The sequence below is a fragment of the Bubalus bubalis genome, chromosome 6 (assembly GCF_019923935.1).
Source record: "Bubalus bubalis isolate 160015118507 breed Murrah chromosome 6, NDDB_SH_1, whole genome shotgun sequence".
Taxonomy (NCBI): Eukaryota; Metazoa; Chordata; class Mammalia; order Artiodactyla; family Bovidae; genus Bubalus; species Bubalus bubalis.
In genome coordinates this window covers 112821904-112836691 of record NC_059162.1, presented here as the reverse complement: position 1 = coordinate 112836691, position 14788 = coordinate 112821904, and the positions used below count along the sequence as shown (strand labels likewise).

The following is a 14788-nucleotide window of genomic DNA, read 5'->3' as shown; positions in this document are numbered from 1 at the left end:
AAGAATACTTGAAATTGGTTTTTTAAAAAACGTTTAAAAAATTAATATGTCATCAGTATTGTTTTGTTTCATTTGTTATCAGGGAATATAAATTGGGAAAGAGAACTGAGATCTGCTTAGAGCCCCTTCAGAAAGAAGAAAACTTGGGGTAAGACATCCTACTACACATACAAAATTACATACATGTCTGATCACAACAAGGCTTCTCTGGGGGCTCAGTGGTAAAGAATCCTCCTGCCAGAGCAGGAGACATGGGTTCGAACCCTCCGTCGGGAAGATCCCCTGGAGAAGGAAATGGCAACCCACTCCAGTATTCTGGCCTGAAGAATCCCATGGATACAGGAGCCTGGTGGGCTACAGTCCATGGGATCGCAAGAGAGTCGGACGTGACCTAGCAACTAAACAACAACTGATCCCAGTGGATAGTTTCTTTACTATTAAGTTGTTAAAATTTTAAGCATTTTTTTTCACTGCTTCTAATGAGTCTGGCAACTTAAAACAGATTATATTCTAGAAATGTGTTTGTATATCTGGTATGTAGATCTTAGAATTCATTTTTCCATAAAAACAGATTAATTTCTCAGTCAGTCCCAGTGCATACCTAACCCATGATGACCTTGAATGTAAGCAAGATGCTCGCCCCCAGCTCTTAGCAATGCCTGAAGACAGTCTGTGGTCAGACTGATAGTAGCACCCGACATGCTGCTCCTCGTGCTGATTTTTTCATCCTGATACCCGCGGATGCATACTTGCTGAATTATCCGTCGCCATGTGTCCCTCCTACTAGAACGTTGGCTTTGGGGGAGCAGGCGCTGTTTCCTGGTCGTGGCTGCGTCCCCAGCGCCTAGGACAGAGCCTTTGTCACAGTCAGCTTGTTTATTGGATAAAGAAGCACCCAGAGTTGTCCGTGATCAAACACAACTATTCTTTTCTTCATTATAGGACTTTCTTGTATAAGACATTTTTGTCAGTAACACCAGATACTAAGTTCTGCCTGACATGATGATTCTCATTGCCCGCCTATATAACAAGTCTACTCTTTCAACCATATCTGACCTTCACTTAATCCCACTGTTTTATAAAAAGACATTCTTAGTACAAATTTTATTACTCTAGTAGTTCCCTGGAGGGGAATTTCTGGATCAAATAGTGTGGATATTAAATCATGAATTTAATGATTTATTTTAAGAGGATGGACATTTTAAACCTCTTAAAATAAATCATTAAATTCATTTCCATTAAAATAAATCATTAAGGTATATCAATTTATGTTCCCACAAGCAGGGTTTCTAAGTATTTACTTCACCTCACTGTCAAGCCATCATTGAGTGCTGTCATTATTTAAATGTTTGCTAAATTGATAAATGAAAAATGGTTATTTTGTTTCATTTGCCTCAGTGCTTTGATCGCTAGTAAGATTGGGGCATTTGTTCAAAGGTTTGTAGGCCATTTATATTTTGTGGGTATGTGAATTGTTCCATATATATTGCCTGTTTTTAATGATGTCTTAGTAAAAAGTCTAATTTGTGTGAGCTCTTTCTATAATACAGAATATTGTATAATTTGACCCTCTGTCGTTACTTGTTGTGAGCAGTGTTTTTTTGAAGACCACGTTGTGTACTTACTTAGACCCCCTTCCCCATTGGCACTGCTGTCCTGGACCGACCTCCAGAGCACTATGGCCCTCCCTCAGTGGGGACCCTGTCTCCTTGTGGTCCTCAGCAGCCTCTCTCTCCTCCTTGGCAACTCCTGCGTCTGCACTGACCAACCTCTGTAAGCTCTGGGACCTCAGCTCTGCTCCGTGATGCCGAAATACCTGCTCCCTCTGACAGACCCCTTCCTGACCACGGTCCCCCGCATTCAGTCCCGTCTCCTTTTACCAGGCCTTCACTCTCCCTGTTGTCCGTATCTACAGCTGCGTTTCCCTTTCTTTCAATAAAACACCAATATAATAGAAATACAGCATTAAAACTGTTCATTGTCTCACCATCCTTAAAGTTTTCATTTCTCCTATCTTCCAGTTCTTATCTGTAGTTTTTATTTTACGTCCTACTCTTTTACATTTTTAAACACACTCCACACATCTGAATTTCCATCTGACCTGTCTGAATGTTTCTTTTCTTTCTCTTTCTCCGAGGACCTCTTATCTGTGCTCTTCTCCTGCGGAGGTTTCCTTTGCTCTTACAACTACACCACCACCTCTCTCTTCCCAGCTCCAGGCCCTCAGTTTCTTCTCCAGCTTCATCACGGCTTGCTGTGACATCAGCACTTCCTAGGGAGTCGCCATGGCGGGGAACCTGGTCGTGTTGAGCCCCTTCCCTCTCACCACTTGGGTGTCGCCCTGCCAGCCCTTTCCATTGTCGCCAATCCTCTTTCCTGTGTGCTCCCTGGAGGAACTTCCCCAACTCCACCTTCAGCCCTACCTGCTGCCTCCCCCGGAACTGTGCCGTGGATTCAGAATGGGCGCTCAGCTCCATTCTGGCTCAGGAGTGAAGGAAATCAAAGTCAAAGTTCCCCACAAGCGTTCAGGGTTCGTTCAGGGAGAACCCCTTAGGCAAAGCAACAGAGTCAGAGGAGTAGCTTTGCCCTTCACAGCACCCCTCTCCTCTGGTGGTAAATCTGACATGCGACTGTTTTCTGGCGCAGCCCCTGGGACGTGCTGCTGCGGACACAGATGCGCCTTCCTGGCGAGAGAGCCTATGGCCCGCCCGTGGACGTGCTGTGGGACACAGCCCGCGGCTGGACGGCCAGCTCCCTGAGGCAGCGAGTGGCCGACGTCTACTCACTTCCCGTGGAGAAAATTGAAATTGCCAAATACTTTCCTGACAAGTTTGCATGGCTTCCAGTGTCTAGTTGGGTAAAGTTGTGGGGCTTTCTCAAGAAAATTGGGCCTTCCTGGCATAACGAGTAGATTAACTACCATTTTTCACAGACTGATAGGGTATTTACTAAGAATTTGAGATTGAGTTTTTGTTTTAATTCAAGATGTTTAATTTTTCTGTAGAACCAGCAAACTACCAAAAGGAAAAAGAAGAAAAAGCAAGATAATTTGCAGGGTGCACCTTATTACTTGAAAGATGGAGATACTATTGGTGTTAAGGTAAGTTTTTCGCAGTAAATTTACCACTCTGAGAAAACACCAGAATCAAATGATTGTATAGAGAAGTGTTACTAACTTCTCCCCGCCACGGCAAAACTCCCTAGGAAGTGCTGATGTCGGAGCAAGCCGCAGTGAAGCTGGCAGAGACCTTAGGCAGGGAGAATAAATTGAGGGCCTGGAGCTGGGAAGACAGAGAAGGTGGTGTAGTTGTAAGAGCAAAGGAAACCTCTGCAGGAGAAGAGCACAGATAAGCACACTCAAGTCTTCAAAGCATCGACAGTCCCATTTTAGATAAATTGTTTGATGGAGTGAGGGGGAAACGGGGAAAACGAGACAACTCGTTTGATGAGGCCAGTGGAACCACAATACCAAAACCTTAATTTGGGTCTGACTTGAATGAAAATGCTTTTGGAGTTTTATCACTGAGTGTGGTGCTCTAGGTTTTACGCAGGGACCTGCGTTAGGTTAGGACACTTCTTTCATTCCTAGTTTACTCTTAAGTTCTTTATTTTTTTAAATAATGAATGAGCACTGGATTTTTAATATTATATTTTATTCTCTGCTTTCTCTGCATCTGTTTGATTAGCCATATGGTTTTTCTCCTTTAATCTGGTAATGGAGTATTACTACATAAACACACTCTCAACACTGAGCCTTCCTTGCCTTCCTTGGACAGATCTACTTTGTTGTCATATTTTTTGTATTAAGGGTTAATGATTTAAATCCTTAATTTAAGAATTAATAATTTATTAGAGTATTGATTAATAATTTGTTTTTTGACTTAGATAAGTTTTTATATTAGGGAATAAGTATTCCCTTAAATTTATATTAAGGAATAAGTATTCCCTTAATCACCACTTCTGTTCTTCATTGTACAATACTAAAAAATGTAACCAATGTAATACGACCTTCCACCCAACAAAGAAAAGCAAACAAACAGAAATTGAAAGACAGGTAAAAGAATTCTCAAAGGAAAATATATATAACACTGTTCTTAAATACACTTTTTCCACATTTGAAAGACTATACAAATAAGCCATTAGCTCTATTAAGAGAGTTCAAAAGGTTATAAGATCAACATACATAAAATTACAAAGTGCCTGGGAATACATCCAACAAAAAGATTGATAAGACCTTTCTGGAGAGTATTATAGAAATACTGAGAGACATTGAAGCTTCAGTTAGATACAGAATCATATCACATACCATGTTCTGGGAACAGAGGCCTCACAATGGTAAAAATACCAGTAGTCCCACAGCTGTAATTTCAGTATCATCACAGTGAAAAACCATGTAAATTAAAGAGCTAAGATATTTTTAAAGAACAAGATTAGGGTGTTGCCATACCAGTATTAAGACTGAGTACAGAGCTGTGGTGACTAGCTTTGGGGCAGGGCAAGACTGAAATAGAGCAGTGAAACAGAATCACTCATATAATGAAACTTGACAGGTATTTGAGGCAGCATTAAAAATGGATTATTCAGGAATTATAGTCATAATTTTGATTGTATTTTCATAAAGAGGATCAATTTGTATAAGCTGTGGACCCCATAAAATCTCTGTCCACCTCTGCTCACACCTGTACAACCATCAACATGAAGACTTAAATGTGAAAAGCATTTCAACCTTGAGAAGATAAGAAAATTTTTATGACTTAGGTTAAGAAGGATTTCTTAAAGTAAGAAATATAAAGCATAATCCATAAAGAAGAGGATCAATAAATTGACTGCATTGACCCTTGAACAGCATGGGTTTGAACTGCCTGGGTCCACTTATATACAGATTTTTTTTCCCCAATAAATACACAGAGTACTACAAACTGCAGTTGGTTGAATGCACAGGTGTGGAACTGTGGATACAGAGCGCCAGCTGTGGGTCTCAAGCATCCCAGGATTTTGGTGTCTGGCATGTCCTGAAACCAGTCCACTGTGAACGCTGAGGGAGAACTGTACATTTAAAGTAAAAGCTTCTTTTCATCAAAGGAAACAATACAAAGTGAGAAGACAAGCCGCAAATAGGAAAAGATAATATATCAGGATACAAGCAATAAGGACTAGTGTATCCCAAATATGTAAAGTACTTCTGCAAGTCAGTTACCAAAAAATAAGGTTTGCCCATCTCTCCCCTAGTGAGTAACGCCTGGCAGTTCTCAGAAAGCAGGTGAAAAGATAGCTTCCCAGTAACCAGGGACCTGGGAGGTAAAGCCTGAGCTGCCAGGCCAGGGTCTCGGGACTCTGGGCGGCACCAGGAAACACCAGTGCCAAGTAAACAGCAGTTGGCAGCAGTCAGCAAAGGTGCCCACACAATGCAACCAGGTGCTTCCACTGTAGATACAAACACCTGGAAACACCCGTGCGTGTGTGCACAAGCGAGTCCATGCGTGCTCAGTCGTGTCCAGTGCCTTGCAACCCCATGGACTGTAGCCCACCAGGCTCCTCTGTCCATGGCATTTTCCAGGCAAGAATACGGGGTGGGTTGCCAAAACACCCATGTGTTGGGGGAGGTGTACAGAAATGAGGATTGAAGACTAACACTGGAAAGAACTTAAATGACCCTCAGAAAGGGGATATGTGAAATGGGGGAAAAGAGTATTGATGTGGCAGTAGAGAACACAGCATTTAAAGCAGATAAAGCAGAGCCCAGGTGTCACTGAATACACATGCAAGTGTTAAGTGTGGAGAAGTCACAGGATGGTCACTAACAGAGAACCAGGTAAGAACGCCGAGGTTTGCTGGGGGCCACGATCCTGTGTTGTAAAGACAAAGATGGAAACAGTCGCGCTGAATTTAACGGAGCACTTGGCTGTCGTGGGGGAGGCTTTTCCCACCTGAGCTAGAGAAGCAGGGAGCCAGCCCCGCTGCAGGCTCTCAGCTGGCATGGAAGGGCCACTGCCCCCAAGCAGCGTTCACTCCCCAGATCCCCATGGGGCACGGAGCCGGGAATCCCGGCGTCCCTAACCCAGGACCTGGGAGGCCTGGGCATCACCTTGTGACACAGGCTTTCCTCCTGCTCACATGTGCCCAGGCGATCAGTAGACCCGGACAGAGAGCGGCCTGTGGGAGCGGCAAGCCTGACGGTGAATCCCCGCCTCTGACCGCCTGCGGGTCCCGGTAGGGTGGAGGGGGCCCCGGGGCGGCTCCAGGGAGACGCCAGGAAGCCCAGTGCCAGGACGCGGCCGCGGGGCTACACTGACTGGGCGGCCTGCTGCACCTCGGGCCCCTTGCCCGCTCACTCGGGGTGCTTGGACAGTTCCCCCGAACCTCCGTCTCGAGCTCGTCTTGCTCCTAGCTCAGTTTGTTCTCGTCAAGCGCTAGACTGTTTCATGTTACTAATCTAGTTTATGTCAGTTTGGATATCCCGTAGGTTATTTTTTACATACATCTCTTAAATATGTAGGCTAGAAAGATGTCTGAAAACATTGCTTAGTAATTATTTTGACATGCAGAATTTCCTGGTTGAAGACGATGATGATTTCAGTACCGTCCGAGACGACATCGGAAGAGAAAAACAGAAAGAGCTCGCCCTGGGGAAAAGGAAAAGGTGAGTGGGGGTCCTCGGCCATGGACAGGTTCTGGCTGCGACCTCCGGGCTCACGCTCCTGACTGCAGCGTGGAGCCCTGGTCTGCAGGGCATTGTGGGAATATCTGTGGCCTGTTCTCACTTGACCCTCAACGTTGGAAGTGAAATGGGGAGCCCCTCCTCGACCTGCTGGGGCCCCGGTGTCTGGGATGTGAACCCGTGCCGGTCTCTCTCTCCCCGCAGCCGGGAGGCCCTCCGTGTGCAGTGCAGCGACGTCTCTACTGGAGAGACGCCCGCCCGGGCCCGTGGACCAGAAGCTTCTCTCTCCATCCATGTCGGGAGCTTCAGATAGCGCTGCGGGTGGGGCCAGACAGCATGGGACTTCGGCACTCCCACTCCAGGTGCCCAGGAGCAGGCCCGCTGCTCTCTGTCCTGTGCGGACACGGACTCCAGACCCCTGCTTTGTCACCAGCAGAGGGGGCTTTGATCTCAGGCCAGCTGACCGCGCTTCTCCCAGCCTTGTGGAGCGTCCCCCGGGGGCCGGCACACACTGCCCAGCCCCCTCACCCTGCACTCGACGCCCCGCACGTCTTTACGTGAAAGGCTCTTTACGTGAAAGGCGGTTCGTTCCGCACTAACTGCAGGTGAAGATGCGGCGGCACGTTGCTAATCTCCGCCAGAGCGCCCGTTCAAGCTCGCTGGCCCCACTCTCCTCCTCCCGCTGTCGAGGTGACGCTCTGTACCCAGTCCCCCAGGTTTTGACGGCTCACGTCACAGAAACTGGCTCCCAGACAGCACCGTTCCCCTTGGGGCTGAGTTAGGTCTGTGATTTTAAAGCGTTCCTTCTCTTCCCCGGTGGGACACCCTCTGAGTCAGGTATGTGCTGCCGGGGCACTGGCCGCCCCGCCAGCCTGTGCTGTCCGAGGTCGGGGGTCCTCACGGCTGCAGGCCTGCTGCCTGCGGGGCCGCGTGTCTCCCCGTCCGGGGGCTCGACCGGGAAGGAGGGGGGGGGGTCACAACAGACAGGCCTGGAGGGCTGGGGACCAGCCCTGAGCAGCCGTGATTAAAATAGGAGAGAAGGAAAATGCGGGCCCAGATTCTTCCTAATTCGGCATGGCTTAGCTGTCAGTTTAAAAGGTTTAATAGATATTTATGACAAATAGAGCATGTGTGTTGATGGATTTAGGACACTGGGGTGATTCACTGTCTCAAGCTAACTCAGTCCAAAGCAGGAATTCCTAAGAAGAAAATACCTCCCCAGATCTCAGTGATGCTTTATTGCAACTGTGCTAAGTACAGTTATCATCTTGATTTTACACACTTTAATCAGCCTTTTTGGAGAAGGAAATGGCAACCCACTCCAGTAGTCTTGCCTGGAGAATCCCACGGACAAAGGAGCCGGGCCGGGGTACAGCCCTTGGGGTCGCAGAGTCGGACACAACTGAGCGACTAACACACACACATCAGCCCTTTTATCACTGATACTAAAATAGCTCTGAACTGTTACGAGAAGAAAATGACACGCGTGGACTGGGGTCTTCGCCTGCGCCCCCGGCCTGAGGAATTGAGGGGCTGTCGCCGCGCCCCAGCTGCTCTTCCAGACGCTGACGGGACAGAGGAGTGAAAGGCCGCCTTTCCTTCCTCTGCCCTCCCCCCAGACGGCGTCAGCACCGCCGTTAGAAACCCTCCTCTCATCTGTGTGTGCGTCAGGAATCACGTGCTGGTGGGTGTGGAAGCAGCTGTGTTTTAAGAAGTTGGACTTGGGCGAGTGCTTCCGGCTCTTCAGCTCCAACTCCGTCTCAGGAGACCCAGGCGACTCTCCAGGGCGCCCGGTGGGCGGGGACGATGCCACAGACTGTGCGAGGCTGGCCCCATGCCCCGTCCAGGGCTCCCTGTGCCCCTTCGTTCCACCGTAACCCGACAGTAAGGTAACAGCCGTAACAGCCTGAAGCCAGAGGCCTCAAGGGAGGTCACTCACCACAAGAAAAGGTCGAGGTGCCTCAGGCGTGTGCCTGGTCTCTGCTCCCCTCCTTCCGCATTGGAAGCGGGGCTACAGGGAGAAAGCGCTAAGATTTTGTTAAAGATAAGCTGTTGAATTTGCAACCTCCTGCCTCTGTGCTGACTGCTTCATGTTCTGGCCTTCTTCCCAAGTGAACTTCAGGTGCTAAGTCGCTGGGGTTTATATTAAAAAAGATCAGTACTGCTTTAGAAATAACAGAAAAAAAGAACAGAACTGTGTTTTGGTTTTAAATAAACTCAGACTCATGGGAATAATTATATTTGAAGAAACCGGAAGTGGTCTGGTTCTCTTCTTCCTTCCAGAGAAATGCAGCTACCCACGGTGGTTGTGTTAGAGAAAACATATTTATGCAGCTGTGTCACTCTCCTGGCAGGAGGGACAGGGCACCAGAAGTCCTGAATAATCCGGAATCACGGCTTAGAGAGGTCGGCTAACCACCCCCCCCCCCCCCCCCCCCCGCCCCCGGGGACAGACTTAGCGGTGAAGGAAGACGGACGGGGCCTTGCAGCCTGGCCGGATGGAGACGTGGCTGCCACGCCTGTTCTCCGTCCTGCCCCATCGGTAACAGACACCACGGGCCCCGTGGGGGTGCTGTCTGCAGAGGAGGGGAGTGTGCCGGCAACACCCAGGGACGCGCCCAGCCCAGCTCAGGCTGCCTTGCGCGGACCCGGGCGCCCGCCTCGAACCCCCGGGAATGCGGTGCCACCAGCGGCCGCCGTTACACCGTCGGCCCAAGGCCTCCTTTCAGGTGCCCATGAAAGCCCTGGGCCCTATGCCCAGTCTCAAAGCAGGTACCCGCCCGCCCTGCCACCAGCTCTAGTCCCGCGTGGGGGCTCTGAGGGCCCCCCTACCCTCAGAAGCAGCCGCTCCACCCAGAGGCCCGGGGGCTCCTGCCCGCAGCCTCGGGCTGGGGCGGGCCCAGTGGACGGGGCGACTCGCAGTTCCGAGGCCAGCGGCCAGGTGACGAATAACGTGGCCCGGAGCAAGTGTGCCAAGGGGGCGGGCACCACAGTCCAGCAGCGCTTCCGGAAAACCAGGCTGCCCTAAGCACTCACGCCCCCACGGTGACGGGCCCCCACGACCGCCCCAGGCGGCTCTCCTCGGAGGCCCAAACAGCCCCAGCAGTGGGCCCCACGGTGGTGGTACTGGGGCCGCTTTGCATGGGTTCAGTCCCTGGCCAAGGAACTAAGATCCTACACCCCACGCGGCCAAAAAAACCCTCCAAAACCCCACAAAGGCTTGGCTCCTGCCATCCGTGTGAGGACCACAGGCTCCTGGGCCCAGATGCCTGCGTGTGACTTAGGCCCTGTTTCCGCATCTGTCGTGTGGGCTGGGCTTGGGGTCAGGCTGGGGACGCAAGCACAGCCCTCGAGGTGTGCTCTTGTCCCTGCCACGTGCTGCTGGAACAAGCTGTGACCTCTCTGATCCTGTGTCCTAATCTGTAACATGTGGATAGCCACTTCGTAGGACTGAGAAGAGGAATAGGTGAGTTAATATGTATAACTTGTATGCCAGCACCGGCATAAAGTAACAAATGTGTCAGCCAGCAGCATCGTGATCGGCCACCACTGACACAGCTCCGTTCCTTTTGCCCCCACTGCTCTAGTCATGAGTGTGTGGTCCAATTCTAGACAATGAGACCTCAGGGGAGGTCAGTGGGTGCCAGAATTTCCAAAAAGTTTCCTTTTACCTTAAAAAGAGGCGAGCCAACCCACCTGTTCACCCACACTTTAGCCTGGACATGGTCGTGTTTGGATGTGATACCTGGAATAGTGGCAGCTATTTTATAACCATGAGGCCTGATCCAGCGCTGGCCATGTGGGAAGACCGTGCAGGACAAAACAAGTTCTACTAAGCATAAAATGAGAGAAGGCGGCTTCTGGGGTGGCAACTACACATTCAGACCCCACACAGCCCTGTGGCACCCTGCCAGCCCAGTTTCCAACTCCATGATGCCGGCCCCCATCCCTCACCCAGGAAACTGGTCACAAAGTGACTTTGAGCTTGAAGAGGCAGCTCCCTTGTAATAAAGGTACTAGAACTAAAGAGAGAGGTGAGTAGGAGAGCTCCGGTTTGCAGTTTTATATAACTTAGAAGGATAGAACATTAGCTAAGATGACCTCAGGAGGCTGGGATGAAGCTACATGTGATTAAGCCTGAGAACCTCGGTGCTTCCCAGTGCCGCCACCTTGCTGAATTAATTCAACAGATCCTAGAACCCACACCATGAATAATACAATGGTATTCATTCCACTTTGCTTTTCAGCCACCACCAATTCAACCTATGTTTAGAGTGGCTGAAAAACAATTCTGAATCCAGTTTGCAAAGATTTTTTTGGCAACTGATATTTTACATCAAATCAGGAAAGAATGATAAGAAATCTGACGATGGAAGATCAAAAACAGGCTTGTTTTATTTATACGCAGAACAACTATTTACAACCCCAGATGTGGATATGTACATAGCAATACAGGAGGCATTTGCTTCCACGGTGGGCACTGTATAAATTAGGATCATAAATACGAGGGGAAGCCCCACCGGAGGGCACAAAACCTTTTCTCCAAGTCGCCAGGGATCCTTCCCACCTCCCTCTACACTGACAGGACCAGGAGACCCCAGGGACGCCCAGGGACAGCCGCGCAGCAGGGGTGGGGACGGGACAGAAGGGCAGCCAGCCCCACGTGCAGCAAGAGACACACGAGGCGGCGGCGGCAGGGACGCTGCCCCGCGGACAGGCTACATGCAACGCTCATGTTTACTCTGCTCACTCTCACTACACTCAGAAAATGGTTTTAAGTAAACAGTGTTGCTCTAATCACGGACATTAAACACCACGCTTCACCTAAACTGATGGCTTTCCCATGAGGACGCGGAGAGCTGGGGTGGGTCCCCGCCCGTGCGGTTGAGTCCTGAGAACCTCAGACCCCCCCCCCGCCCCAGGCGCCCACCCCGGGGTCCCCCTCGGAAACCCGGTGCCTTCTGGCGCCTGGGTTCTCGCCGCCACCCCGCTCCCAGCACAGCGGTTCCGAGGAGCGGGACCCCTGGGGCAGGAAGGAGACAGCGCCGCCCCGGCTCACCTCCGAGGGCCGGAGCGCGGGCCGAGCTCAGCGCCCGGGGTCGGCCGGCAGGGGGAGCCCGCGCGCGGAGGAGCCGCCGGCAGGGCGCGCGCTGGGCGGGCCGGTCCGGAGACGGTGCCCCGCGGGCGGGCAATGCGAGAAAGCAGCCAAGGCGGTGAGGGCGGGGTGCCGCCTGGGAAGCGCTCCCAGCTCGGCAGCCCCGCCACCCCGGGTCAGTCAAGGCAGACCCCCGACACCCCCCATGTCCCCTCGAAGCCCAGGAAGCCCCCTCCACACAGAAACACGGGCCCGCCTCGGTGCGCGGGGGGACGACAGGCCAGGCGTCCTGGGGACGGCGGGGACCCCGCGGCCCCGGAACCGGGGCTCCTTAGCCCAGGTGGTGACTGCCCGGGCAGGAAAGGCCGGGGGCTCGGAGACGCGGGGCGCCCGGCGGGATCCGCGCGGGCGGGGAGGCGCGGACGGCAGGTAGCTGTGTTGTGGGTCCGGCCCCGGGGCGCCGGGCCGGGCCGGGCCGGGCCGGGCCGAGCGGCGGGAGTAGCACCATGAGGGGCCGCCGAGCCGGCTCAGTCACGGGGGGCGCGGGGGACGCAGGCCGAGAAGGTGGAGGCTAGGCCTCGGCGGCGGCGGCGCCGCGGCTCAGCTCCTTGATGCCGCACAGAATCCGCTTCATGTGGCCCACCTTGGTCACGCCGAGGTCCTGCGGGGAGAGGGCGGTGCTCAGGCCCGGGCACCCCGCAGCCCCAAGGGAGGGGGCGCGAGGGCATGCGGCCGCCACGACTGGTGCCCCCAAATCACCACCCGCGGGCACGCACCTCGCCTGGTTCCCTGAACTGAGTCCAGGGAACCCGGAGCAAGTGCTGGGCACCCTGGTGGTGCCTGGAGGCAGGCCAGCCACGCGGCCCTGTCCAGGTGCCCTCGGTGCCTTGGCTGGTTCCTTGGGTGCACCCGGAGGGGCCCGCAAGGCGAGCCATCCTGGGAGCCCGCAGCTGCCCTCCCCAAGACGGGCCCGGCGCTCCACGCCGGCCAGCGGGCAGCTGGGGAGGGAATCCCAGACACTAGGTCCTCCTTCACCCGGACGGCTGTCATCACAGAAGTCGAGCTGGACAAGCAGCGGGCTGCACCCCCAAGGGGTTCAGAGTCCCCCCAAGGGGTTAACGTGGTTCACCGCGCAGCAAGGCTGAGCGCGCGGCTCCCTGCGGTGTCTGCCCTGGCTCTGGCTGCGGCAGCTGAGACACCACAGCTCAGGGGCCTCCACCTGTCACCCCCTAGTCGTTGCCCCGCTGCCTGAGAACAGTGAGGAGACTGCTGGCGCTGGAGCGCGGCCAGGTCACGGGGGGACCCCAGAGCCGCAGGGAGCACAGGTGCGCCTGCCCAGGAGGCGCGTGGAAGTACCTTGAGGTCCCTCCGCTCCAGGTGCAGGAGCTCGGAGCCCCGGATGTCGTGCCGCGTGAAGATGTCCTTATACTCACAGAGACTGAGGTGCTCCAACCAGGCAGCCACCTCCTCTGTGCCCCAGAGGTGCACTGTCAGAGACGGAAAAGCACGGGCGCAGTGAGTGCCCAGAGCCCAGCGCCAGGCAGGCAGCGGCCAGCACCCCAACATTCCCCGGCCACAAGCACCCCAAGCAGCCCCTGCAGCAGGCACCCCAACATTCCCCAGCCACAAGCACCTCCAGCAGCAGGCACCCCAACATTCCCCAGCAAAAAGCACCCAAGTAGCCCCAGCAGCAGGCACCCACCACCCGGTCCCAGGCGCCATCCCAGGCCGGTGCAGAAAGGAGATGGGCCGCCACCCTCAGAGGGGCGGGAGCGAGGCCAGCTGGTGCCTGTTCCTGCCGGGGCCGGCAGCCTCGCCCCAGGAGGGACAGGTGGGCCTGCCCGCAGCTGAGGCCAGATCCCCTCGCCCTTCTAGAGGGGTCTGTGCACTTCTGGCCTGCAGCAAGAACGGAGACTTGCAGAGATTACATGGAGTCAGAGCCACCATGATTCAAAGAACCCAATTTCTGGACCAACACGTGAAGAAAAATCAAAGGGAGCTACCCTTACTGGCAGCAAATGCCCCCGGCCTCGAATCCGGGCTTGGGGCTGCCCAGCACCTGGGAGCCTCGGCCGTGCTCAGGGCCAACACTTCACATGGAGATTCTAAGCCCCGATTCAGTGACCCAAGGAGAGAAACATCGTTTAGGGTCATTTTCTGTTGATTTCCTAGCCCGTGACAGTGAGGGCCCAGGCTCCCGGGGCAGGGCCGTGATCAATGGACTGATTAACGGGGGCCAGGCAGCCCCTCAAGGAAGCAGGCACAGGGTCCAGCGTGTCTCTGTCTTGTCACCTCTGCTGTCTCCTCCCCACCTCACACCCACATCGAGCACAGGCAGGCGGCTTGGGGCCTGTGCCCCAGAATCCGCACCAGGAGCAGGGTCAGGGCAGGGAGTGACATGGGTCACCCCGCCGCGTGCGGCGGGAGAGCCGGGGTGCAGCAGTGTGCGCCGGGGCCCCGGGGTGACTGGGGGAAGGATGGGGGCAGGTACCCGGGGCGCCCAGGCTGCAGTGCGCTGCTCTGTTCTTGTTGTTCTTCTCCTTCTTGAACTTGGTCACCAGGCGGAATTTACCGCTGCGGCTGCGCTTGGAAAGATCCAGCATCACGTTCTGTGGGGGAGGGGGGAAATGGAGGCAGTCAGACCCCCGTTTGCCCAGGCCTCGCCCCCACCGCAGACAGGCGCGGGGCCGCAAAAAGGCCTGTCCTCGTCCTTCTCCTTGAGTTTCAGTCTTGGACCGATCACTCATTTCTAATGCCTTTTAAAAGCGGTTTTGCAGAGATAAACATCCATTTTCATTTTCTGGTTTTTTTTTTTTTTCTTTCATTTTATAACATTTATTCATCATGTGATTGAACAGCTTTGTATGTATCACTTAAATATCAAGACTATTACATCAAGACTAGTAAGTTATCGGCCGATCTCCCAGCACTGCACCTGCAGGCTCTTCTGTCAGGGTCAGGAGTATCCTAAACGAAGCTTTTCCTGCACTCTTTCCTTGCCACCTGTTCCCCGAGGCAGAATCAAGGAGGGAGGG

At 53.3% G+C, this 14788-nt stretch overlaps 2 protein-coding genes across 23 annotated transcripts in view; one reads left to right on the top strand and one right to left on the bottom strand.

Moving 5' to 3' along the window:
• The window catches only part of USP40 (ubiquitin specific peptidase 40), an 83880-nt gene extending 74972 nt beyond the window's left edge, over positions 1-8908 (top strand). For 12 of the 17 annotated variants that reach the window (XM_044945305.2, XM_044945307.2, XM_044945306.2 and 9 more), the window contains 5 exons: positions 83-148; positions 2647-2857; positions 3005-3100; positions 6546-6640; positions 6863-8908. In XM_044945305.2, the coding sequence (XP_044801240.1) occupies positions 83-148; positions 2647-2857; positions 3005-3100; positions 6546-6640; positions 6863-6971 (577 nt within the window). In that variant the 3' untranslated portion in view covers positions 6972-8908. Of the gene's footprint in view, positions 1-82; positions 149-2646; positions 2858-3004; positions 3101-6124; positions 6641-6862 lie in introns of those variants that run through there. The other 5 variants (XR_003110286.3, XR_006552013.2, XR_003110288.3 and 2 more) reach the window with 5 other exon arrangements.
• A 2122-nt stretch (positions 8909-11030) lies between these two features.
• The window catches only part of DGKD (diacylglycerol kinase delta), a 111159-nt gene continuing 107401 nt past the window's right edge, over positions 11031-14788 (bottom strand). For 5 of the 6 annotated variants that reach the window (XM_025289171.3, XM_025289172.3, XM_044945318.2 and 2 more), the window contains 3 exons: positions 14245-14362; positions 13110-13240; positions 11031-12414 (listed from right to left, as the gene is read on the bottom strand). In XM_025289171.3, coding sequence (XP_025144956.2) covers positions 12325-12414; positions 13110-13240; positions 14245-14362 — 339 coding nt within the window. In that variant the 3' untranslated portion in view covers positions 11031-12324. The remainder of the gene's footprint in view (positions 12415-13109; positions 13241-14244; positions 14363-14788) is intronic. The other variant, XM_025289174.3, reaches the window with a different exon arrangement.